Raw genomic sequence first — 27,051 nt, 5'->3', positions numbered from 1 at the left:
ATAGGATAATGATAGCTTTCAACTTTCTTCATTGTTAACAGAGGTAATAGCTGGTACATATTGACCTGTTCATAAAGGGGGTGACTATCATGTATTAATATTTTCTTTTCTGTGTGTAGAAGGCGGCAACGTATATGCAACTGGAGGAAATAATGAAGGGCAGTTGGGACTTGGTGACACTGATGAGAGAGACACTTTTCATCTGATAAGCTTTTTTACATCCCAGTATAAGATTAAGCAGCTTTCTGCTGGATCTAATACTTCAGCTGCGCTAACCGGTGAGACTTGTTTCCATTTCAGTCTGGGACAGATCCCTTTCCTTCAGACCAAGACATACCAACTCAGTAAACCAGGACAGCACTGCTGTTTAATTTTCTTTCATTTGTTATGAGCTTTCAGAAGACATTTAAAATAAACTTTAAATCTTTACGTATGTTGCAATTTTATGCTTATTTAGAATTAGGTGTAAAAGTAAATTTTGAAGTAATTGGTAAATAAATTCTAAGCTGTGCTGTCTATGTACTCCTTTAGATATTCTTATAATTTTCATTGTGTGCTCTAAAAGTTATACTTGCAGCTTTAACTGAACTTACTATTAGAGATATCCATAGAAATGTGTTGCAGCTTATGTTGTTAAAACATGGTTTGTAGCAATCATTGTATTTCTTTGCTTTCCCTTTCAAAAGCCTATGTGGGAAATTTCTTAAAACTTTAAAGCCAAGAATAGGTTGAAGCAGACCAAGCGCACTGAAGCTCCTGGTCACCTACTTTGTCTGAAGTGGGAGACTATAACCTCTGGTGGTGGTGTGACTGTCAGGAAAGTCAAAGTCATATCTGAAGCTCCATTTTTTTAAATATTGTATACCATATAGTTATATTGACGTCCTTCTTTCAGTGCTTATTTTTCAAGTATAATTTTATTTGCCTTATTAAACCACTTCAAAGATAAAAAAATTAAATTAATTAAAAGATACAAGCCAGGCACAGTGTGGTTTATGCCTATAATCTCAGCACTCTGGGAGGACAAGGTAGGTGGATTGGCTAAGCTTATTAGTTTAAGACCAGCCTGACCAAGAGTGAGACCCCTTCTCTACTGAAAGTAGGAAAATTAGCTGGGTGTTGTGGCATGTGCCTATAGTGCAAGTTACTACAGAAGGCTGAGGTAAGAGGATTTCTTAAGCCCAAGAATTTGAGGTTGCTGTGAGCTGTGTCACCATGCCATGTTACCCAGGGCAGCAGAGTGAGACAATGTCTCAAAAAAAAAAGTAAGCAAATAAATCTTGATGATTCCTTTCTAAAATATTTTTCCTAGACTTTTTTGTCTGACATCAAAACTCTTATCACAAATAACATAAATTATCCTATTTTTGAGATGCTATACATGCTGTTATACCCTCATTCTCTGAAGTGCGATTCTTTGTTTTCAGGTGTAAATTGTAAGAAAAAGAAATCAGAGAAATATATTTCTTTTCCTTTTTTTTAAAACATGATTTCCACAATGCTCTCAAGAGCAGGGTCTTCTAGGCCCTTTTCACCTGGAGATGTCTAATGTGACTGATGTTGTTGCTTAGTTCAGTGGGGTAGACTGGTTGGAAGGAGAAAAATATTTGTGTTTAGAAATGTTGGAATGAAAAAATACAATTATAGGAAAGGGCATTCTGTCTTTGCTATTGAGATAAAAGTATGAGTATGACTAATATCATTTACAATTAGGCTATTCTCTGTTCTTTATCATTATAGAAGCATTTCATAATAGAAATTGAAATTCTAAGTAGCTAACTGGTATAAATGTCTTAGTAGTACTTTTCTGGCTTAGTGCCCCTAGCACAGTGGTTCTGGCGCCAGGCACATACACCAAGGTTGGCGGGTTCGAACCTAGCCCAGGCCAGCTAAACAACAATGACAACTGCAACAAGAAATAGCCAGGCATTGTGGTGGGTGCCTGTACAGTCCCAACTACTTGTGAGGCTGAGGCAAGAGAATCAACTTAAGCCCAAGGGTTGGAGGTTGCTGTGAGCTATGATACCAGGCACTCTACCAAGGGTGACGCAGTGAAACTCCATCTCAAAAAAAAAAAAAAATAGTGCTTTTCTTCAAGACACATAATTTTTGTAAATTAAAAAAAAGTGGTGTGTTGGAAGCTAAAATAGCTTGAGAGCCTAGCTTGCTACCTTTTCAAAACTTTTCTCCTCCTTGTGTTTTATTTTTAGAGGATGGACAACTTTTTATGTGGGGTGACAATTCTGAAGGGCAAATTGGTTTAGAAGATATAACTAATGTATGTGTCCCTCATCAAGTGACCATTGGAAAACCTGTCTCCTGGATCTCTTGTGGATATTACCATTCAGCTTTTGTAACAAGTAAGATAACATTTTGGATCCATTTTATTACCTTCCATTTCTATTTTATTATCTTCCCTTTCTATGTTATTAGTAAATTAATAATAAAGTAATATAACATTCTATAGTTACATAGAACTAATGCCATGGTTGTCCATGTAATGAAATGGTTTTGGCTTATTTTAGGTCATAGTATTTCTACATTTCTATGGTGAGAGTTTGTAATTTCAAACTCTTTCTGACATGTTAACTTTTTAAGCGAATATTAGGTCTAATAGCCTGTTTCCTCGAAAATAAGACATCCTCCGAAAATAAGACCTACTTACAGGAAAGATAAGATGTCCCCTGAAAATAAGACCTAGTGCATCTTTGGGAGCACACGTTAAAATAAGACACTGTCGGGGAAACAGGATAGAAAAACAAAATTGATAGGTTAGAGATTCTTCTAAACTTTGGTTTTTAAATGTCTTAGATCCTTTTGGAATTAAAAATACACCTAGCTGCTACTTTCCTTTGGACTCACTTGCCTCTCTACGTTGACCTACTCTATTCTTGTTGTCCTGATGATTTCTTTTATTGTTTTAATAAGTGAGTTGTAAGCTTGTGTTTTGGGAGCCAGGATGAAGACTAGATGAAAAAGGAAGAGACCTCAATATGGTATGATTCTCTTTGATGGGACTTTTCTCCACATCCCCAATTTCTCTCTTGGGCCATTGGCAACCTTATTACTACCTTCATTAAAGTATCTGAAATGTTAGACTCTATTATAGTCTATGTTTACACTGATAATAACAGGAGAAGTATGTTTTTTTAACAGTAGAAACCCCTAGAGAAAATAGTTTTGTGCACCCTCATAGACACCTTTCAATGTTTGTTTTATACATTTACTCTTCATTTCATGCACCAAAGATTCAGTATTAGAAGGTACCAATTGACCCACCCCAGTGTTCCCCAGAGTTACCACTGAATTGATAGTAGCATGATAACCAGGGCAATCCTGATTTTATTCAAATTGTTCACCATTGTATCCCTGGTGTCTTGAACAAGCTGCTTATCAGTAAGTGTTGTTGAATGAGTAAGACAGTGAATGAATAATCAAGTAATTACATTCTTTGGGGCAATACCAGCTACCAACTTATTGGTAACTTTATGGCTCCTGGAGTTAGTATAATCTATACTCACATTGTTTATGAAACAAACAAAAAAAGAAAAAAACACAAATAGGAAATAAATCAAACAAAACTCCCAAACAAAAGTATTACCTTATATTTAGGCTTTAAGAAAGCTTCCAGAATCAATTTTATTAATAAACTCTGCTTTAGCCACTAGAGGAACCAGTGAAATTGTTCATTTTAACCCATAGGTGTTTTTTTGTTTTTGTTTTTATGCTTTTTTTTTTTAAAAAAAAAAAACTAAAACAGCTTTATTGAGATATAATTCACATGCCTTACAATTCATCCATTTAAAATTGTATTTTTTAAGTATATTAACAGGTTCATTCATACAATGAACTTTTATACTAAGCATTTTGCTGATATTCTTTTGTATTGAATGATAGTGTCTTCTTAGTAATTTTCATACTAGCCATTATTTCATTACTAATTATTTAAAGCAACTTTTTTTTAAGTTTTAGAAATAATTCAAGCCTTAGGGGTTTTACTTAATATATTTTCTGACAGATAAAAATATTATATAGAAAAGGACTGTTGGCTGGCACACTGGTTATGGAGCCAGTCACATACACCGAGGGTGGTGGGTTTGAACTCAGCCCAGGTCAGCTAAACAACAGTGACAAATGCAACAACAACAATAAAAAATAGCTGGGTGTTGAGGTGGGCGCCTGTAGTTCCAGCTACTTGGAAGGCTGAGGCAAGAGAATTGCGTAAGCCCAAGAGTTTGAGGTTGCTGTGAGATGTGACGCCACGGCACTCTACCAAGGGCAACATAGTGAGACTCTGGCTCAAAAAAAAAAAAAAAATGGACTGGGTGCCTGTTGCTCAAGTGGCTAAGGCGCCAGCCACATACAGAGCTAGCAGGTTCAAATCCAGCCCGGGCCTGCCAAACAACAATGACAGCTACAACCAAAAAATAGCCGGGTGTTGTGGTGGGCACCTGTAGTCCCAGCTACTTGGGAGGCTGAGGCAAGAGAATCGCTTAAACCCAGGAGTTAGAGGTTGCTGTGAGCCATGATGTCACAGCACTCTACCCAGGGTGACAGCTTGAGGCTCTGTCTCAACAACAACAAAAAAAGGACTGTTGTTATCTTTTTCTCTTTGTATATAAAGTTTGGAGACCAAAAAGAACAGAAGAACAGTTTAATTTTTAATAAAAATGTACAGCATATTACTGAGATAGTTATCTTCAATACTTCCTACAGTTTTTAATCTACTTGTGTGTTTGCATGCTCATGTTAAGAATTCATATTCTCAATTCAAATTCACATTATAAATTATACAAAATATTAAATTTTTATTTTATTTTACTTTATTTTATTTTTTGTAGAGACAGAGTCTTACTCTATTAGCCTTGGTAGAATGCTGTGGCGTCACACAACTCACAGCAACCTCCAACTCCCGAGTGTAGGTGATTCTCTTGCCTCAAGACACCCGCCACAACGCCTGGCTATTTTTTTGTTGCAGTTTCACCAGGGCGGGTTTGAACCTGCCATCCTCGGTATATGGGGCCTGCGCCTTACCCACTGAGCCACCCCAAATATTTAATTTTTAAATATTAGAAGTAAAATATATAGAGTTTTAAAATATTCTTTATTTTGTGTCTTTCTGAGCATTTCAACCAATGATTCATACAGTAAGAGTGAAGTAGGTACAGTATAATATAGCATAAAAGTAAATGAGCTGGAGTTGGAAATTGGGCAGGAATGGATGTTTCTGTTTCTAATGGATGTTTTTTATAATATCAAGTTGATTTCAACATAGTAGTTACTCTTCTGGTGTTTACAGTCTACCAGCTAACTACAGGATGTATAACGTTTCCATATACAAAGCATTCTCAAATACAGATATATTTCATTTAATTTCACAACAACTCTGTGAGAGAGGTGATGGTATCTCTGATTTCAGATATGGAGGCAGGTTAGAATATTGCTTATCCAAGGTGATGGTACAACTGAATTGCAGAACCAGAATTCACCCCCAATCATCAGACTCTAAGGGTCTGGATGACTTTTACTGGCACACAATTTCTCTACATGCACACGAGGAGGAGGAGGATGTGGTAGCAATTGATAATGATTGGGCACTAATATTGTACTCTGAATAACTTTGAATGTATTCATTTGTTCTTCTGAAACAACCCTATGACATAGGCACTTGTATCCATGTTTTACAGGCACAGCAATTGAGTAACTTGCTCACTATGACTCAGTGGATAAGTGGCAGAACCCAGATGAAACAAGGCAGTTTGGCTTTGTAGCCCATACATTTAACCATTATGCTATACCAATAACTTTAAAACAGACCACAATCAGTAACAGGACGTTTGAATAGAGAGTCTTCTGTGTGATCAAAGAAATGATTATTTCTGGTTAGGGGCACATGGACATATTTCAGAGAAAGTGTGGTATTTAAGATTAACTATGAAAGATGGAAAAGTAAGAGTAGAGGTGAGGGAAAGACAATTCAGGCAGTGAAAAAAACATGTGCAGAGGTATTAGAGACAGAAAAGTTAATTGTGTGTTCGGAGATTATTGCACAGCTGAGTTTGTTCTGAGGTTAGAGCAAGGGTTCCTACATAAGGATCATAGATTCTAAAGGAATCTGAATGCCTGAAATAATCTGCTAAATTTTGTGTATGCATTTTTTTTTTATAGAGCTGTCATCAAATCTTCAAGGGAAGATCTGACTCAAAATGGAATCACTGCCATGGGAGTAGATAGCAATATGACTAGTGTAGGAGTCTGGGGACCTAATATGGAAGATCTTTTGTAACAGTCTACAGAGTTTATACTTGAAAAGTATTTTTTTGAATTTGGAAGTATCATAATTAGACCTGCTATGTTATCTCTTTCCTCACACTAATGGTGATATATTCTGTTATTCTTTAGCTTAGATTGTGTATTAACATAAGTTTTTAAATTTCTGCTTTATACAACTCAGTTAATTTCATGGAAATGAGTAAGAGAGTTCCTGCTTTCAAGAAGTTCATAGTCACAGTGTGATAAATGTAATAAAGAAGCAAATCAGTAGAGTCAGTAGGGACAAGCTCTTAAGTGCTCTGTGATAAAAAGAGTCATTCTGGAGGAAGTTTCATGTAAATGGGTAAAATCTGCTGTGTTAAGATTTACTTAACATACTTCACACATAAGTGAGTTTTCTAAAACAAGTTTCACTGAAAGTAATCATTCATTGATTTATTCAATAAGTATTTGTTCTAGACCAGCGGTTCTCAACCAGTGGGTTGCAACACCTTTTTTCAATTTGTAACAACCTGGCAATTAGGAAGGTTGAGAACCACTGTTCTAGACATTCTGCTAGGTTTAGGGGATACCATATGGAGTAAGACAAAATCTGTGTCGTTATGGGAGCTTAATACCTAATCATTTTGCTTTATTAAAAGTAAGTTGAAGATGTAAGATGGTCTTCACTATGTTTTGTGAAAAAGCTAAAATGATTTTCTAGTTGTTTATTAGTAATGATGGTCATGAATTTTTTGTTAGAGGTTATTTGGTTAGAATAATTAAGGGGAAAAGAAAATCTTAGCTTTATTTCCTTACCATATAGTAAAGATATCTTAAGAAAGGACAAATTTATTAAGTTGTCATTGTCCAAATTTTTCACTGGGTGTGAGAAAATGAAAAAAAGACTAGGATTTTGTTCATATTTATGTCATCATTGATGACTATAATTTTCCTTCAATAGTGGATGGTGAACTGTACACATTTGGAGAATCTGAGTCTGGGAAATTAGGTCTTCCCAATCAGCTGCTGACCAATCACAAAACACCCCAGCTGGTGTCTGCAATTCCTGAGAAAGTGATCCAAGTAGCTTGTGGTGGAGGGCACACCTTGGTTCTCACAGGTATATGCATGGAGCCTGCTGCTCTATCCCTTGCTTTCTATGATAGCTAATGAAATTTTCAACGTTCATTTTTTTTTTTATTGTGGTAAGAACACTTACGTAAGATCTACCTTCTTGATAGATTTTAAGTATTTTTATACCATAGTATTGTTATATATAGGTACAATGTTGTCCAGCAGATCTACAAAACTTAGCTTGTATAACTGAAACTCTGTGCCCCTTGTACATCAACTCTCTTCCCTCTCTTTTCCCCTTTCCCCTTTTTCCCTCAGCCCCTGGCACTCACCATTCTTAGCTTTTATGAGTTTGACTCTTTTAGATACCTCATGTAAGTTAACCTTGCATCTCTCTTTCTTAAGATCCCTACCTTTTATTCCTGCAGTTTAGATACATATATATTTCTGGACCATAAAAGATTTTTTTTTTAAGTAGAAAAGAATCTTGAATTGTTTTTTGCTAATTTAGTTGACATTTTCATGACCTTAATACCTTTAATAGCAGCATGTTTCATTGCTTTTAGCTCATTATCAAGGGAAAACTGTTTTCCTCATATATATGTATACACACACAGTCTATTTATCTAAAATTAATGCTTTTTCTGAAATAGTATTTTTGGAGAAGCTCCCTGTTCATGCTATTTTCCACATGTCCTTGATAATTCTTTTCTTTGTGATAGTCACAATGTATAACGTGAGAATTTCTTTGTGGTTTTATGTTCTAATTCATTAAGAACTGATAATGGTTATAAATTACAGATAATAAAAAAAGAACCTTAATAGTAGTGTCACTTTTGTCTTCTGAATTTCATGTTTGGTATGATGTGTCATTTCTCAGATTCTAAACTCTATATTGGAATGTTCACTTCTTGATAATAAGCTTATTAAGTTGATACTTCCAAATTTGTTTAGCACTGGATTTTTTTTAGTTGAGTAGTATAGAGGTAATGCAGTTAGATAGTGAATTATGATTTTTTGCTCAAAAAGAAATTAACAGTTTCTAACTCGGTTAGAAACTTAATCTTCGGTTACCCAAAGTTAAGTGTTCTAGAAGATATTTGAAGCCAGACATATTGTAGGACTCCATTTTTATGAAATTCAAGGAAAGATAAATTGAATTCAAGTATCAGAAAGCAAATCACTGGATGCCTGGGGCATGGGGTGGGAGTGAGGATTGACTTAAAACAGGAGTAGGGAATCATTTGGGGTGATGGAAATAGTCTATATCTTGCTTGTGGTAATGAATATATGGATGTGTGCATTTGCCAAAAAATGAAACAAAAATGTTTCATGAAACAAAAAATGTTTTGAGTAATATCCAGTTCTTAATGTTATAAGGTTAGTGAACGGTATTTTATCTTTAGATTTCCCTTCCTGATACTGCTTTTCCTCAACTTCCTGTTCTAGTCTCCGTCATGCTTATTAATTTAAGCTTTGGTTTCCCAGAATTACATTTTCCAGATGGAATCTTTTCAAAGTTAGAAATAATTTTTTTTCATAACCTCTACTCTAAATTTTAAAATTATTCTGAGGTTTAAGATTTTTCTGAATTCTTGCTGATGAAATGAATTTTCATGTAATTTTAAAAAGATGTACTCTAGAAATTAAACTTGGAATTTAAACTTCATATATTATCTGAAAATTCATTCTGTAGGCAAAAATGCAACTTATCTTTATGTTATGCATTTCTCTAGCTTGTGTAAAATTATAGTTTCTATTTATTCAAGGTTATCCTGGACACGTGTTGATTATATAATAATAACAATAATAATGTCATTCAATTATACATTATAAAAATTTTCATATAAAGTGAACAAGAAGATAATTCATGACACCTTTTTTTTTTTTTTTTTGCAGTTTTTGGCCAGGGCTGGGTTTGAACCTGCCACCTCCCGCATATGGGTCTGGCGCCCTACTCCTTTGAGCCACAGGCGCTGCCCTTCATGACACTTTTAATTATACTTGAAACAAAAATATACTTCAGTGTGTTTCTTTTTTTTGCACTATTATAGATTTCTGTGGATTTTGTTTTGAGGTTCAAAATCCTGTTCTTAGAAATTGATAGCTCTCTTCAAATTTTTGCAGACTTTGGGATCTTACAGATAAGTAAAGTTTGTTTGTTTTAAATTATGTGATGTATCTATTTGACACACCTGGAGCAGTTGCTGTCTGCTAAGATTTCCACTATAAATGTGAGAAAAAGTATCCTTATACTTCCTGTCTATCTGATTGTGGCAGCCAAGTTGAATGGGGGAATACAGGAGTAAAACTTGGTAATACAGGGAAAAACAGAGAGAGATGAGTTTTGTAATTTATAAGTAGTCTTGCGAACAGTGAAGAGCTTGTTTTACTCCAAAGAAGAATTTAAAATTTGAATTACAAATTGGTGAGAATCAACAGATAGTTGCCACTTACTGATCTGCTTACATATGGGCATTGAAAAAATGATCGTCTTCACTATCATAAGATAAGGGACATTTTCAAAACAAAAAATAAACAGTTCTTAATTGTATAGTGAAGGATACCTCCTTAAATAGTATAAACTTACCTGTATAGAAAATTCACTACTTTGCTTAGCACTTTTCACATTCCTCCAGGGACCTGTGAGAGCTTTATTATGTATGAGATAGTCCTGATGTAGGAGCTTTACTTATGAATAAATCTAGCATATCTGCTATAAGATTTCATTCTCAAGACAATTATCTGAAGTTGTATTTTATAAAATAGATTATTAAGAATAATCTATTCAAGAAAGTTTTTCTGAAGGAAATACTATTTTCTTTTGTTTGAGGCAGTAAAGGGAATTAGCTTAATGAAAATTGATGCTTATTGGACTGAGACGATAACTATAAGAATGTTTCAGGTAGTCCCCCAACTTACGCATCTCATATCATACCTTGGCTTACTTACAGCGATTCCTTTTATGATTATGTATAAAATATAAAACCAACTACATGCTATAATTTTTTTTTAATATGGAATGCTTCACGAATTTGCATGTCATCCTTGTGCAGGGGCCATACTAATCTTCTCTGTATCGTTCCAATTTTAGTATATGTGCTGCCGAAGCGAGCACCATGCTATAATTTTTGTAGTTGTGTGCCTTTTCATTTTTCTCTACTTTTATCATTGAAAATTTATACTTAAATATTAAGTATTTTATATGGGTATTTTTTCAGAGTTACTTAATCATTATGAAAGGTTGAATGTCACAATCTTTGTAGATATGATGATGACAGTGTCTGCTTTTATGCACTGTTTTTCCTGTATTTGCCCCTTTCCTTTCAGAGAAAGCTGTGTATGCCTTTGGGCTGGGACAGTTTGGTCAACTGGGTCTTGGCACTTTTATTTTTGAAACTTCAGAACCCAAGGTCCTTGAGCATATTATGGATGAGAAAATAATTTATATTTCCTGTGGAGAAAATCATACAGCTCTGATATCAGGTATGAATTAGAATTTTTGTTACATGTTTATAGAACTGAGTTGTATCAGTTTGAATGTTCTTAACTTTTTTCAAACCAGAGGAAAAAATGCCACAAGAAAAAATCATTTTTAAACATTTTTCCTGTTTAATCTGACAGAGCTACATCCAGGCTAAGTAAATTCTTACTTTTTTGCCACCAGGAGGCGTTTTCAGGAATACTTACTCTAGCAATGAAAATAATTTTATGGTTGGGGGTCACCACAACATGAGGAACTGTATTAAAGGGTTATGGCATTAGGAAGGTTGAGAACCACTGATCTAGTGGTATCTGGTTAGGGAAACTAGAAGTTAGCAAATGCATTACTGTTTATTCTCCAAAAAACCTTTCAGAGAGGGCAACCTGCTGATTATCAAGTATTGATGCTTTTGTTAATGTAGCATGAATTAGCATTATGTAGAATGTAAAGAAGCATTTATTCATTTATCATCCTGTAAGAATTGTTGATATGTATTCTTCATTTGTGGAATCCTAATCTCAGTTTCTCTGTCCTTAGAGTCATTTCTCATCAACTCTAAATTTCCATTGATGTTAATATACACTGCTTTATTTGTATCATCTAATATATAATTGGATTATTTAGTTAATTTTTTGTAGTATCTTTACTACTGATGAAAAGAGTTATAGCACAAGTAATCGAACATTAACTTTGTTTGCCTTTTTGCTCACCAGTCCTCCCCAGGGGACAAGTGTTAACAGAATTTTTTTCCTCCATGACTAATGAGAAGTATATAGTTGAGTTATCTGTAAGTTTTTGCGAATTCCACATTATGGCCAGTGGATCATATTTTAAAAAGCCCTCTGAAGTTGGAAGTACAATCAGGCAGCTTGGATCAGAGCTTATTTTTTTCAGGCAAAATACAATCAAATTAAAAAGGCAAGCCTCAAAAAGCATTTTGGATGAAAAAAATCAGGATTAAAAAAAAGAGGAGAAAAGGATAAAGGCAATGAAGTTTTTATAGAGCAAATAGATACCTAATACTGAAAATTATAAGTCTAAAGATTCTAAACACTGGCTATCACTTATTTATAGGGAATTTGTTTTTAAATTAGTGATTTTCAACCTGACACCTTACTGAACTATTATTATTTAAAATCATTTTTAGTCAGTTCTCTTGAATTTGCTTCGTATGTAGTCACTTTGCTATCTTAAACCAGAAGTCTCCACATGTGATACAGTCATTTCCCAGCTTCAAGCCATTCATTTAGTTTCTTTCTTTCCTTAAAATAGAGTTTAAAATTCTTAATCTGAATAAGATGCTCTGTGGTGTGGTTTCTTCCTACCTCTTTAGACTCATACCACTCTCTTCTTTCTGTTTTAGGGCAATTGATTGCCTTTCAGCTTCTTGCCTGAGTCATGCTTACTCTTGATTCAGAGCTTTTCTATTTACTGCTGGATCTGCCTAGAAGATTCTTTGTTCCCTTCTTCTTAAAGCTAAACCCTACTCATCCTTTAGGTTTTACTTTGAAACCCTTCCCTAATCCCCATATTAAGAGAGAAATCCCTCTCTACTTCTCATTTCCTTTCACCCTACCTGAGATTGAGGGTATGAAAGAAGGGGGCTGTAGGGGAGCAAAGGTTCAGAATAGCTGCTATGGCAGTGGGTAAAAGGATTAACTGGAGAGAAGCAGCAAGATAATTCATCATGGTCATGAGCCAGATATTGGTGTAGGAACTATCACTATTAGCGTGGTCCGCTTATGGCATTTCCTTTGGCAGCACTCTGTAGCCCAGGAGTGAAATTAGTAAGAGACAGTTGGATTGATCTAAGCCAGTAGTTCTTTACTAGTGATGATGTCTGGAGACATTTTCGATTGTCACATCTGCATGGGGGGGTCGTTCTACTGGCATTTAGTGGCCAGAGGCTAGAGATACTGTTAAACAGCCTGCAATGCACAGGACAGACCCACATGACCAAGAATTATTAGTAGTGCTAAGATTGAAAAAGTGATCTATCAAGAACCTCAGTAAAAAAGAAAATAGAATCTATTGGGATGTAGCGAGTCAGGATATAAACATTTTTCCTCTTGAGAACATGTTATGTGTTACAAGATCTCATGCTGTATTGCTGCTGCTTCATACAGTGCCTTGCCGACAGAGCTTCAACTTCAGAAACCACCAATGTATATAATATGCCTGATGTGCAGGACCACAGAGGCCATGGGCATTGTGGAAAGATCGATGGATCTGAGTAAATTAAATGCAGAATTTGAGGGGAAAATTATATTTGCAATGTAAGTTAACATTTGTTTACAAATGTATAACACTTTCAAAATTCTCTTCTTTTTTTTGTATTTTAGATACAGGTGTTATGTATACTTTTGGAGATGGTCGACATGGAAAATTAGGACTTGGACTGGAGAATTTTACCAATCGGTTCTTTCCCACTTGCTGCTCTGTTTTTTTGAAGTTTATGGTTAAGTTGGTAAGAGCATCATATTTCCCTATTTATATTTTCACGGTCTTATATTTGAGTATTTCAGTATTTCATAGAAAATAAGTACTTTTATGTTTATATGAAAGAATATCATGGATATATTTAATATATATACTAGTTTCCTCAAAGCCAAATATCAGACATTATGCCACTCTGAAAATGTGTCTTTCCTAATTTTTTTCTTTTAGCATCTTCCTTTTTACACAAATCATTATTCTTCTGCTTCATTCTCGTATGTTGCTTAAAAGCTGGGACTGTGCTATGCCTAATAACCTTTGTATCTTGTGTGACACCCTGCGCATTGAGTACCTTGCTCACAGTGGTCTTCAGTAGATACTTGTTGAATAAAATGTTCCCAAGACTCTCAAATCTGCACAAGAGAAATTCTGATAATAAATGAAAATTGTTGAAAATATGTTTTTTGGCTAAATTTTATTACAATAAAAATGTAATTATTTCAGTTTCACGTCACTGTAAGGTATTATATTATTCTAATACTATTTGCCAGTTAAGAACTATAGACTTTTGAAAATTCTGTTTAATTGGTGATAATATCATCACTTAAAATTTGTTGTCCAAAGACTAAGGGTCTCATACTGTGACCACTTCTATTTATTGATCTGACAGTTGTTTAATGAAAGCCTTCTTTGTGTTAGGTACTGTACTAAATAGTAGAGATACAAAGTACTGGATACAGAGGTGAACAAAATGACAGAGTCCTCATTTATTGAGCTTAGAGTCTTATGGGGGATGATAATTTTTAAAAGTGATATACAAAAACATATAAATTTTAAATTTGAAAATATGAAGGAGAGGTCCAAGAGTATGCTGTTTTTATACCACCATGTAGAACACTGTACCCTGAAAACTGTAAAATGGCTAGAATCTATATATTTAAAGCATCACACTATGATTCTGTAGCATTTTCTTAAAAATTTTATTTTTTTCAAAATTCTTTGAATATTTATTTTATTTTTTATTGTTCCATCATCATGCATGCTTATGTTTTCCTCTCAGAATATTTGAACATTAAACTTAATAAGTTTGGAGGCATAATTATCCCAAGAGACTGATTTATTCTTGGATCATTATTTTTTTCTCAGGAGACCTTCTCTGAGTAATTTTTTCAAGTTTTTAATATTGGTCCCAGGTTAAAATATAACATTTTCTAACTTGTAAGGAGAAATGTAATGTGCCAAGTATTTTTTCCTCTATTTTATATTAAATTGAAAGTAAACTAGTGGATTCAACTTCTTCTAATTTTTAGTCGTAGTTAAAGAATATGTAAATGAATACATGAATGTATTCATTTATTTATATGAATTTATAAACTACATGTTATACATATGTGAATATATAATAGTGTAGGTATATGTGTGTATAGAGGTACCAAGTCGGTCAAGGAAGTCTGGTGCTAAGTAAATGTCTAATAGCTGATAACTGTTAAAAACCCACTTGTGTTTGAAGCCAGTGTTGATTAATTTTTTCTATGACTTTATGCCACAGGTTGCTTGTGGTGGATGTCACATGCTAGTCTTTGCCACTCCTCAAGCTGGTATGGCAGAAGAAGTCGAATTTGATGCAACAATTGATTCTGGTTTACCTGCACCAACTTTTCGGCCCTTTGGCAGTCTGACCTCAGGAAACACACTGACTAGAACTCTATCAGCACGCGTGCGGCGAAGAGAAAGGGTACAATCATGGCCTACTTTATTTAATGATAGTAGTACCTTGCACTGCAAAGAAAATGTGAAGGAAAAAAATCCATTTTCTTTTTCAATCAAAGGAGGGTCTTCCCAGACAAATGTGCTGAATAAGATTATTAGAATTGAGGGCTTTTAAATATTTAAAGTGAATTCATAGTTAAGCTGTTTCTACTCTTTTTTTTTTTGAGACAGAGTCTCACTTTGTCATCCTTGGTAGAGTGTCACATCACAGCTCACAGCAACCTCAACCTGTTGGGCTCAAGTGATTCTCTTGCCTCAGCCTCCTGAGTAGCTGGGACTATAGGCACCCGCCACAACGCCTGGGTGTTTTTATTTTTTTATTTATTTTTTTGAAAATGTTTTATTTTTTATTTATTTATTTATTTATTGTAGAGACAGAGTCTCACTTTATGGCCCTCGGTAGAGTGCCGTGGCCTCACACAGCTCACAGCAACCTCCAACTCCTGGGCCTAGGCAATTCTCCTGCCTCAGCCTCCCAAGTAGCTGGGACTACAGGCGCCTGCCACAACGCCCGGCTATTTTTTGGTTGCAGTTTGGCCGGGGCCGGGTTTGAACCCGCCACCTGGGTGTTTTTAGAGATGGTTTCTCGCTCTTGCTCAGGCTGGTCTCGAACCTGTGGTCTCAGGCAGTCCACCTGCCTTGGCCTCCCAGTGTGCTAGGATTATAGGCGTGAGCCACTATACCTAGTCATAATTAAGCTGTTAAAGATGTAAATTAGAATATTCAAATTCTCAGGGATAACCTTTGCAAATATATAGACAGTGGTACATTCTTGTATAGGCCTATTTTTTCACCTCAGATTGAATGTTGAATTGTATTTTTCAACTGCATATGGATTGACTTATATTTTAACTTCACGTGCTTTTTTATTATTGTAGTAGGAATACTTAACATGATCTATCCACTTAATATATTTTTAAGTGTGCAATATGGTATTGTAACTTGAGGCATAATGTTATGTTATAGTTCTCTAGGACTTAATGGTCTTGCATAATGCTACACACTTTTAGAGATTCTCCTATGCTTAAAAATTGTTTCAATGACACATATACTTTTAAAATGTAAATGGCAAATAATTTTTAAAGTAGATACTCTATTTTTTGAAAATTACCTTAAATTCTAAGACATTCCTTTTGAAGTAAAAAGGTTAAATATAGCTTTTTATTATGAAAGAGTATATGTGAAAAGGTTAAGAGATAGCCCATTAATGTTTTGTAGTAGTTGTTTTTTTATATCTCACAAATAATTTTTTATTTCTCAGGGAAGGTAGAAAAAATGCACACACATTTTTCCCTCATCATGTGAAAAAAAGGTTTCCAAATTGACAACTTAGAGCAACTAAGATACAGAGACAACAGAACAAAACATTTTTGAGCCTTTGGAGATTATTAAGTGAATTTTGTGGAATGTTGGCAGATTTTGAAGTCTTTCTCTTAAATATTTTTAGTAAGTGCAGGGAAGTTTATATAAATATTAAATATATAATGTCATTTGACAGTTTATCTTTCTTATTTTAAAGGGGATGTCCCCAGAACCTATTCGAATGTTGCGAACACTACCTCCAATAGAAGGGGCTACCGCTGCACCTGCTTTGTTTTCCCCTAGTTCATTCCCTTTCCATTTGCGCAAGAGTAGACCATCACTGAGAATGCCATCTGTAATGGAGGTCCCTGTGCCTCTAGTGGAATCAGGTAACATTTGCTACTCTCTTCTTAGGAGAAACATGCCTTTTATTCCTATTGGTTTCATGTTTATCTTAAGATGTTTTCTCCAGTTAATAAATTGTTCCCTCCTTGGTTAGAGCCTGACATCTCTTATTTGAACTTAAATTAGGATTACCCTTATAAATAGAGAGTACTGTCTGTGGCCCTAAGAGTGCCAAGTAGTTGCAGCAGTATATTTTTAAAGTGTATTGGATGACATACATAGTACCTTCCTTTACTTTATCTCCTTTGAATCCTGAAGCAGAGAGTTATTTCCTTCATTTTACACAGGAGAAAGCAAGGCTTGGCAAGATTGGGTTACTCGGTTCATAAATGAAGTGAATAGGATTTGAATGCATATCTTCTGGACTTACATAAAATTTTATATTTATATTTATGTCATAGTGGTAAGAACATGGGCTATGGAGTTAAATTGATCTGAGGTCAGATGCCAGCTCTGACATTTACTAACTGAAATGAGTTTAATAATACCTGCTTCAGAGAGTGATTGTGAGTACTGAATGAGATCAGGCATATAAAATACTTGTATTGAGTTCATCACCTCTGGAAACCCCTTAATAAATATAGTTATGATTATTATTATTAATACCTCCTCCTTGCTGCCTGTTAGATGAAGATTTCATGCTTAAAATTGTAATCCTAGCTCTTTTGCTATTATATACCTCTTCTAAATAATTTTGTTTACAGACATTTGTGTACCTTAGGTGTGTCTATGTGTTACTGCAGAGTATGTGCTTGGGTGATAGGGGCAGGAAAGAAGCAAGGACAGGAAATCAGAGAGTGAGCAGTAGGTTTGACATTAAGAAGATAAATGTAGGCATCAAGGATTAAGAACCATGGCACAAATAATTTTTAGTATATTTGAGATTAGGAAGCTAGGGCAAAAGTTTGCAATAATAAAAGACTGGGAACTGAAGAAAGAATTGTAGCCATGAAAATGGAATATAGGCTCAGTGCCTGTAGCACAGTGGTTATGGCACCAGCCACATACACCAAGGGTGACGGGTTCGAACCTGATGTGGACCAGCTAAAACAACAGTGACAACTGCAACAAAAAAATAGTAGCCAGGTGTTATGGCCAGTGCCTGTAGTCCCAGCTACTCAGGAGGCTAAGGCAAGAGAATCGCTTAAGCCCAAGAGTTTGAGGTTGCTGTGAGCTGTGACGTCACAGCACTCTTCTAGGAGCAACATAGTGAGACTCTGTCTCAAAAAAAAAAAAAGAAAAAGAAAAAGAAAATGGAATGTAACTATAACCAGGACCTTGCTAATGAACTCATTTTCTATGACTGACACACAACCTTTACCTTTGCTTTTGAAATAAAAATCACTATCTAATGGTGGTCTTCAGTACTAGACATGGAAAAAGTAGCAGATTCTGACAAGCAGTATATACAAGGAAAAGAGAAGTTTATGGTTTGGGAAAGTTTCCCATTTCAAGAGATTTGAATGTGAAAATAAGCATAATTTTATAGCCAGATCAAAAGAAAAAGCCATCTCTTATCTTTTTTATGTGATGATTTGCTAAAACTCTTTTAATCGAAAGTATTTTGAAAGTGTTAGCCAGTGTATAATGTGACTTTTTCTAAATTCATTTGCAAACTTCAGTGTTTATAATGGAGGAGGAAGGGTCAGATAGGTGTTCCTGAGAAGATGCCATTTAAGCTAAAAAGGGTAAGAAAGAGATGGCTACACAAAAAGAATATATGCATTTCAGGTAAAGAAGATTATATGGACAAAGGTTAGGGTTGCTTATAAGAAAAAGAAAGATGACTAGTCAGCCTTAGAAAGTGAGGGAGAAGGTATAGGACAAGATGATGACAAAGAAAGAAACAACAAAAAATTATTCATGATTTTTTTTTTTTTTGAGACAAGAGTCTCACTATGTCGCTCTTGGTAGAGTGCTGTGACGTCACAGCTCACAGCTACCTCTGTAAATTGCTTAAGCTATTCTCTTGTCTCAGCCTCCTGAGTATCTGGGACCACAGGCACCTGCCACAATGCCTGGCTATTCTTTTGTTCCCGTTGTTGTTTAGCAGGCCCAGGCCAGGTTTGAACACACCAACTCCAGGGCACGTGGCTGGTGCCCTAACCACTGAGCTATGGGTGCAGAGCCTATTCATGATTTTATAGACCATAAGAGGTTTATTTGGTTTGAATATTTTTGTTGAATGCGATAAAAAGCAGTTAAGGGGTTTTAAACAGTGGAGTGATATGTTCAAATTCAAGTTACATTTTAAGATGATCACTTCTGCCTTTGTGTGGGTTTTGTAGAGGATAGACTAGAAGTAGGAAGAATACTTGTGAGACTTTTCCAGGAGGTGATAGTGTTTACAGTGAAGATGGAGAAAAGAGAAAAGGGCAGATTTGAAATACATTTTATTTATTTTATTTTATTTTTATTAAGTCATTAATACATAAGTGAAACCAATTGGACTTGCTAAACATTAATGGATTACATACAGGCATGTAGTAAAGAGAGGAATCAAGGATGATTCCTAAGCAAGAGATAGTTGACAAGTCTGAGGAAGAAATTTAAGAATTGAGCCCGATTTACAGGTGGCCATAAAGTTCATGTGCAATTTAAAATAGACAACTTTATGGCCACCCTATATCTGTGATATGTGCAAGTAGATATATGAAACAGATGGTTGAAAAGCAAGCCTAAAGTTCAGAAGAACTTTATTTGGAAACCATCAACATAGCGATGGTATTTAAAATCCATGGAAATTGGCGAAATCACCTATTAGAGAGTAGAGTCAGAAGAGAAGGGCCCAGGATGTAGCCCTAAGAACACCTAACATTTAGAGGGTAGAAGAAGAAGAAACAGCAAAAGTCTTGCCTCAGCTTTGTCAGCCAGTAAGGTAGGAGGAGGTAAATTAAGACAGAGTGTGATATCATGAATGCAAATTACTGCTCAAAGGTCAAGGGAAAAGAGCTTGAAGAAGCATCCACTGGGTTTGATAACATGGAGATTACTGGTAGTCTCAACAAGAACAGTTCCATGGGAAGATCAGGGCATGGAGCCAGAGTGTTAAGAGTTGAGGCATGAATGGAGAATGAAAAAGTGAATAGGAGATAGGATATAGATGATTCTTTTGCATATTTGGTGATGAAACAGAGCAGAGAAATGGGTTGGCAGCTAGAGAAAGATGTGGGTTAAGTAGAAAAAACTGAAGGACTTTTTAAAGTTTTTATATGGTAATTTTTTCTAATTTCTATAACAAAAGGTGCAAAACTCTTAGAAGACAGGAGGGGCAGGCATACACAGTAGCCTTTGTTAACAGAAAAATGTCCTACATTTTAATAGGAAAATAAGAACTGGAATACAAATGTAGGTAATTGTGAATATTTGCCAATGAGAAGATCAAGGGGATCAGGTCTGAGGACTTTGTTTTCTTAGTCAAGTCTGAGGCAAGGCCATTCGTTTAAATCTGTGCATTTAGGGTGGCGCTTGTGGCTCAGTGAGCAGGGCGCCGGTCCCATATGCTGGAGGTGGCAGGTTCAAACCCAGCCCCGGCCAAAAACCACAAAAAAAAAAATAAAATAAAATAAAATAAATCTGTGCATTTTCCAAACCTATATTCTCTGTCCTCTTCAATATATATTGCATATCACTTTTCATGTTAATCTTCCTCAGGTGCAATTCAGCTTCTGTCCACTCCAATGTCTTCAGTGAATCCCTGATATTTATGAGAATAAGCATAGATTTTCCCATCACTCCCATCTGCTTTTCTAGCTTTATATCTCAGTAGTCTTTTTTTATTTTTATTATTATTATTTATTTATTATTATTTTTTTTTTTTTGCAGTTTTTGGCCGGGGCTGGGTTTGAACCCACCACCTCTGGTATATGGGGCTGGTGCCCTACTCCTTGAGCCACAGGTGCCACCCTCTCAATAATCTTTTCCTTATAACCTTCATTTAGATCAGTAGTCTGCAAAAAATGGCCCATGGGCCAAATCTAGCCAGCCATCTGTTTTTGTAATTAAAGCTTTATTGAAACCCAGCCATACCCATTGCTTTATGTTTTGTGTATGACTGTTTTCACACTACAATGTCAGAGGTTAATTGGGACAGAGACTGTATGGATCACAAAGCCTAAAATGTTTACTCTGTGGCCTTTCAGCTAAAAGGTTTGCTAACTCCTCATTTTGGTTGAACTAAGCTATTCAAAGTCTTAGTAGAAAGAACATGGGCTGTGAGTTAGACAGACCTGAGTTTGACACTGGGAACCAATAGGGTCACTGAAGCTTAGTTTCCTCATTTATAAAAGGAGGATATAATACCTCTCTTGTTATAATAGGATTAATCTAACATATGTAAAAGCAAATGTTTCTGGCACATGGTAAGCCAAGTATCTTCTCTGTGTCGTTCTCCTACTCCTTTGCTCAGATTACTCTTCTGCTTTATTAGGAATAGGCTTCATTTTCGTTTCCTTCTACTTCCTACTCATCTTTCCATTTACCTTCTTAGTGAAACCTTTCCTAGTTCCCAACATATGGATGTGATTTGTCATTCCTCTATGTCATGTTTTGTATTCCCTTCTAGTTGATAAGGTCATTAAGAATTTGCCAAATATAATTAGGAGGTCATAGTATATGTATATCAAAATATCCTTAAATATAGATGATAAAAATAAACAGAAAAGAATTAGCAATTAAGTTGTTGTTCTGCATATCACCTCACATGAAAGAAACATAAAATGATTACTCACTAATTAAATTATGTGGATTTTAAAGGGAGAGATCAGCGTGTACTGGTATTTTTTACTGAAGATTTTATTAAGTGGTTACCCTCAAATAAATGTATAGGTGATCAGTGAAGGCATAGTGAGAAATGGAGAAAAATGTAAGATCAAATAGAGATTATGACTTTTAATTATTTGCTTTATGATGTAATAACCTTGTAGTTTTCTGTGAAAGGTTCTAGGTACTTGTACTAGTTATCTGCTGCTATATTAAAAAATGACCCTAAAAATTAGCAGGTTAATACAACAAACATTTGTTATTTCATACAATTTCAAGGATCCAAGAATAGGCTTAGCTAGCTGGTTCTGGCTCAGAGTCTTTCATGGGATTGCAGACTGTCAGGTGGGGCTGCAGTTATCTAAAGGCTTGACTGGAGCTGAGGGATCTCCTTCCAAACTCATTTACATTGCCATTGGTAGGAGGCCTCACTACATATGAGCTTCTCCATTAGAGATGCTTTCAACATGGATTCCCCCAGAACAAATGATGACAGAAAAGAGAAGGCGGAAGAGATAGAAAATGACAGTAAACAGTAGCTACAGTGCTATTACAATAACCTTTGGTTACTTTATTGGTTATACACATACAGACCAACCTGGTATAATGTGTGCAAGAGAACTATACAGGAGGATGCTGGTAATTGGGGCCCTTCTTTGGACTAGCTATCACAGTGCTTAATACCTGTGTAGTATTTATCTCAAAGAAGTAATGTTGCCTGTCCATATGAATGAAGCAATTGTTATCAAAGTTTTTAGACTTTCAAAAAGAGATTTTAAAACCTGTTATCACTCTGAATGAATTCTGCTCAATTCCTCTGACATTAGATTAAAGGACTTTTAGTAAAATTATACTTGCACTTTATATTATAGAATATTTTTTTTTGTCCAGTTGCCTTTCACTTTGCTGTTGAAATCTGAATTTCCTTTTCCCCTTTTAATCATTCAGAGTATTTTCAAGGTAAAATGACCAAAGAGAAAGAGACAGAAAATTCTTCAACAGAGGATTCAGAAAGCTTTGGAGAAACTACTGATGTCTTAAATATGGTAATGATTTCCTATCTGTTTATCAAGACATGAGTTTGAATTTTAGTTTGTATTTGTTTTTACTTCGTATACACTTCTATACATAAAAACCTGCTTGCTTTTGTTTCATTTTATCTGTTATTTTTTAGTGAACTTTATTGAGATATAACTCAAATACAATAATTTTTTTTTTCAGTTTTCTTTTTTTTTTTTTTTTTTTTATTGTTGGGGATTCATTGAGGGTACAATAAGCCAGGTTACACTGATTGCAATTGTTAGGTAAAGTCCCTCTTGCAATCATGTCTTGCCCCCATAAAGTGTGACACACACCAAGGCCCCACCCACCTCACTCCTTCCCTCTTTCTATTCCCCCCCATAACCATAATTGTCATTAATTGTCCTCATATCAAAATTGAGTACATAGGATTCATGCTTCTCCATTCTTGTGATGCTTTACTAAGAATAATGTCTTCCACGTCCATCCAGGTTAATACGAAAGATGTAAAGTCTCCATTTTTTTAATGGCTGAATAGTATTCCATGGTGTACATATACCACAGCTTGTTAATCCATTCCTGGGTTGGTGGGCATTTAGGCTGTTTCCACATTTTGGCGATTGTAAATTGAGCTGCAATAAACAGTCTAGTACAAGTGTCCTTATGATAAAAGGATTTCTTTCCTTCTGGGTAGATGCCCAGTAATGGGATTGCAGGATCAAATGGGAGGTCTAGCTTGAGTGCTTTGAGGTTTCTCCATACTTCCTTCCAGAAAGGTTGTACTAGTTTGCAGTCCCACCAGCAGTGTAAAAGTGTTCCCTTCTCTCCATATCCACGCCAGCATCTGCAGTTTTGAGATTTTGTGATGTGGGCCATTCTCACTGGGGTTAGATAATATCTCAGGGTTGTTTTGATTTGCATTTCTCTAATATATAGAGATGATGAACATTTTTTCATGTGTTTGTTAGCCATTCGTCTGTCATCTTTAGAGAAAGTTGTATTCATGTCTCTTGCCCATTGATATAAGGGATTGTTGGCTTTTTTCATGTGGATTAATTTGAGTTCTCTATAGATCCTAGTTATCAAGCTTTTGTCTGATTGAAAATATGCAAATATCCTTTCCCATTGTGTAGGTTGTCTCTTTGCTTTGGTTATTGTGTCCTTAGCTGTACAGAAGCTTTTCAGTTTAATGAAGTCCCATTTGTTTATTTTTGTTGTTGTTGCAATTGCCATGGCAGTCTTCTTCATGAAGTCTTTCCCCAGGCCAATATCTTCCAGTGTTTTTCCTATGCTTTCTTGGAGGATTTTTATTATTTCATGCCTTAAGTTTAAGTCCTTTATCCATCTTGAATCAATTTTTGTGAGTGGGGAAAGGTGTGGGTCCAGTTTCAGTCTTTTACATGTAGACATCCAAATCTCCCAACACCATTTATTGAATAGGGAGTCTTTCCCCCAAGGTAAGTTCTTGTTTGGTTTATCAAAGATTAGGTGGTTGTAAAATGTTAGTTTCATTTCTTGGTTTTCAATTGGATTCCAAGTGTCTATGTCTCTGTTTTTGTGCCAGTACCATGCTGTCTTGAGCACTATGGCTTTGTAGTACAGACTAAAATCTGGTATGCTGATGCCCCCAGCTTTATTTTTGTTACAGAGAACTGCCTTAGCTATACGGGGTTTTTTCCGGTTCCATACAAAACGCAGAATCATTTTCTCCAAATCTTGAAAGTACGATGTTGGTATTTTGATAGGAATGGCATTGAATAGGTAGATAGCTTTGGGAAGTATAGACATTTTAACAATGTTGATTCTTCCCATCCATGAGCATGGTATGTTCTTCCATTTGTTAATATCCTCTGCTATTTCCTTTCTGAGGATTTCGTAGTTTTCTTTATAGAGGTCCTTCACCTCCTTCGTTAGGTATATTCCTAGGTATTTCATTTTCTTTGAGACTATGGTGAAGGGAGTTGTGTCCTTAATTAGCTTCTCATCTTGACTGTTATTGGTGTACACAAAGGCTACTGACTTGTGGACATTGATTTTATATCCTGAAACATGACTGTATTTTTTGATGACTTCTAGGAGTCTTGTGGTTGAGTCTTTGGGGTTCTCTAAGTATAAGATCATGTCGTCAGCAAAGAGGGAGAGTTTGACCTCCTCTGCTCCCATTTGGATTCCCTTGATTTCCTTGTGTTGCCTAATTGTATTGGCTAGAACTTCCAGCACTACGTTGAATAGTAAAGGTGACAGAGGACAACCTTGTCTGGTTCCAGTTCTAAGAGGAAAAGCTTTCAGTTTTACTCCATTCAGTAAAATATTGGCTGTAGGTTTGTCATAGATAGCTTCAATCAGTTTTAGAAATGTGCCACCTATGCCTGTACTCTTCAGTGTTCTAATTAGAAAAGGATGCTGGATTTTATCAAATGCTTTTTCTGCATTTATTGAGAGGATTATGTGATCTTTATTTTTGCCTCTGTTAATATGGTGGATAACGTGTATAGACTTGCGTATGTTAAACCAGCCTTGCATCCCTGGGATGAAGCCTACTTGATCATGATGAATGACTTTTTTGTTGATAAGCTGTAATCTATTGGCTAGGATTTTGTTGAGAATTTTTGCGTCTATGTTCATGAGTGAGATTGGTCTGAAATTCTCCTTTTTGTTTGGGTCTTTTCCTGGTTTTGGTATCAGCGTGATGTTTGCTTCATAGAATGTGTTGGGGAAGATTCCTTCTTCCTCAATTTTTTGGAATTATTTCTGCAGTACAGAAATAAGCTCTTCCTTGAAGGTTTGATAGAATTCTGGAGTGAAGCCATCTGGACCAGGGCATTTTTTGGTTGGAAGCTTTTTTATTTTTTCTTTGATCTCAGTGCTTGAAATTGGTCTGTTCAGGAGCTCTATTTCTTCCTGGCTGAGTGTAGGGAGAGTGTGTGATTCCAAACATTGATCCATTTCTTTCACATTGTCAAATTTCTGGGCATAGAGTTTCTGGTAGTATTCAGAGATGATCTCTTGTATCTCCGTGGGATCAGTTGTTATTTCCCCTTTATCATTTCTGATTGAGGTTACTAGAGCTTTTACTTTTCTATTCCTCGTTAGTCTGGCCAATGGTTTATCTATTTTATTTATTTTTTCAAAAAACCAACTCCTTGTTTCATTAATTTTCTGAATGATTCTTTTGTTTTCAATTTCATTGATCTCTGATTTGATTTTGGATATTACTTTTCTTCTACTGAGTTTAGGCTTAGATTGTTCTTCTTTTTCCAATTCCATAAGATCTCTTGTGAGATTGTTGATGTGCTCTCTTTCTGTTTTTTGAATGTAGGCATCTAAAGCGATGAATTTTCCTCTCAAAACTGCTTTTGCAGTATCCCACAGGTTTTGGTAGCTTGTGTCTTCATTGTTGTTATGCTCAAGGAAGTTAATGATTTCCTGTTTTATTTCTTCCTGCACCCATCTGTTATTCAACAGAAGATTGTTTAGTTTCCATGCCTTTGGGTGGGGTCGAGCATTTTTGTTAGAGTTGAGTTCCACCTTTAGTGCCTTATGGTCTGAGAAGATACAAGGTAAAATTTCAATTCTTTTGATTCTGTTGATATTTGTTTTGTGTCCCAGGATATGATCAATTTTGGAGAATGTTCCATGGGGTGATGAGAAGAATGTATATTCTTTATCTTTGGGATGGAGTGTTCTATATGCGTCTATCAGGCACAGTTGTTCTAGGGTCTCATTTACGTCTCTTATATCCTTGTTTAATTTCTATTTAGAGGATCTGTCCAGCTCTGTAAGAGGAGTGTTAAGGTCCCCTGTTATTATGGTATTATCAGATATCATATTGCTCAGACTGAGTAAGGTCTGTTTCAAGAATCTGGGAGCATTTAAATTGGGTGCTTAGATATTTAGAATTGAAATGTCTTCTTGTTGTATTTTTCCCTTGACCAATATAAAGTGACCATCTTTGTCTTTTTTGACTTTAGTTGCTTTAAATCCACATGTATCTGAAAATAAGATTGCAACTCCTCTTTTCTTCTGAATTCCATTTGCCTGAAAAATTGTCTTCCAACCCTTGACTCGGAGCTTTAATTTGTCTTTTGAAGCCAGGTGTGTTTCTTGCAGACAGCAAATGGATGGCTTGTGTTTTTTAATCCAGTCAACCAATCTATGTCTCTTCAGTGGGGAATTCAAGCCATTAACATTTATTGAGATAATTGATAAGTGTGGTACTATTCTATTCATCTTATTTTGTGAGAGTCCATTGCTTAGTTTTATCTTTTGCATCAGTGTGGAGGTTTGGTTCTGTCCTTTAATTTCTGAGTTCTTACTTTGCTGCTGATTCATTGTGGTGGTCAGTGTGCAGAACAGGTTGAAGTATTCCCTGTAGAACTGGTCTTTGTTGTGGCGAATTTCCTCAATGTTTTTATATCTGTTAATGATTTGATTTCTCCGTCAATTTTGAAGCTTAGCTTAGCAGGGTACAGAATTCTGGGCTGGAAATTGTTCTGTTTAAGTAGATTAAAGGTAGATGACCATTGTCTTCTTGCTTGGAAAGT

The 27,051-nt window shown here is 35.5% G+C and overlaps 1 protein-coding gene and 1 non-coding gene across 9 annotated transcripts in view; one reads left to right on the top strand and one right to left on the bottom strand.

Annotated features, from left to right (window-relative positions):
• RPGR (retinitis pigmentosa GTPase regulator) overlaps positions 1-27,051 on the top strand; it is a 63,097-nt gene that overhangs the window by 8,690 nt on the left and 27,356 nt on the right. For all 8 annotated transcript variants that reach the window (XM_053580542.1, XM_053580539.1, XM_053580536.1 and 5 more), the window contains 8 exons: positions 120-278; positions 2,211-2,360; positions 7,217-7,375; positions 10,660-10,815; positions 13,156-13,280; positions 14,799-14,984; positions 16,539-16,710; positions 22,436-22,533. In XM_053580542.1, coding sequence (XP_053436517.1) covers positions 120-278; positions 2,211-2,360; positions 7,217-7,375; positions 10,660-10,815; positions 13,156-13,280; positions 14,799-14,984; positions 16,539-16,710; positions 22,436-22,533 — 1,205 coding nt within the window. The remainder of the gene's footprint in view (positions 1-119; positions 279-2,210; positions 2,361-7,216; positions 7,376-10,659; positions 10,816-13,155; positions 13,281-14,798; positions 14,985-16,538; positions 16,711-22,435; positions 22,534-27,051) is intronic.
• LOC128578670 (U6 spliceosomal RNA) lies at positions 10,341-10,447 on the bottom strand. Its single transcript, XR_008377810.1, has one exon. It is a non-coding gene; the product is annotated as a U6 spliceosomal RNA (small nuclear RNA).

The sequence above is a fragment of the Nycticebus coucang genome, chromosome X (assembly GCF_027406575.1).
Source record: "Nycticebus coucang isolate mNycCou1 chromosome X, mNycCou1.pri, whole genome shotgun sequence".
NCBI lineage: Eukaryota > Metazoa > Chordata > Mammalia > Primates > Lorisidae > Nycticebus > Nycticebus coucang.
Note: the sequence above shows the minus strand (reverse complement) of the source record. Positions and strands in the feature narration are given on the sequence as shown.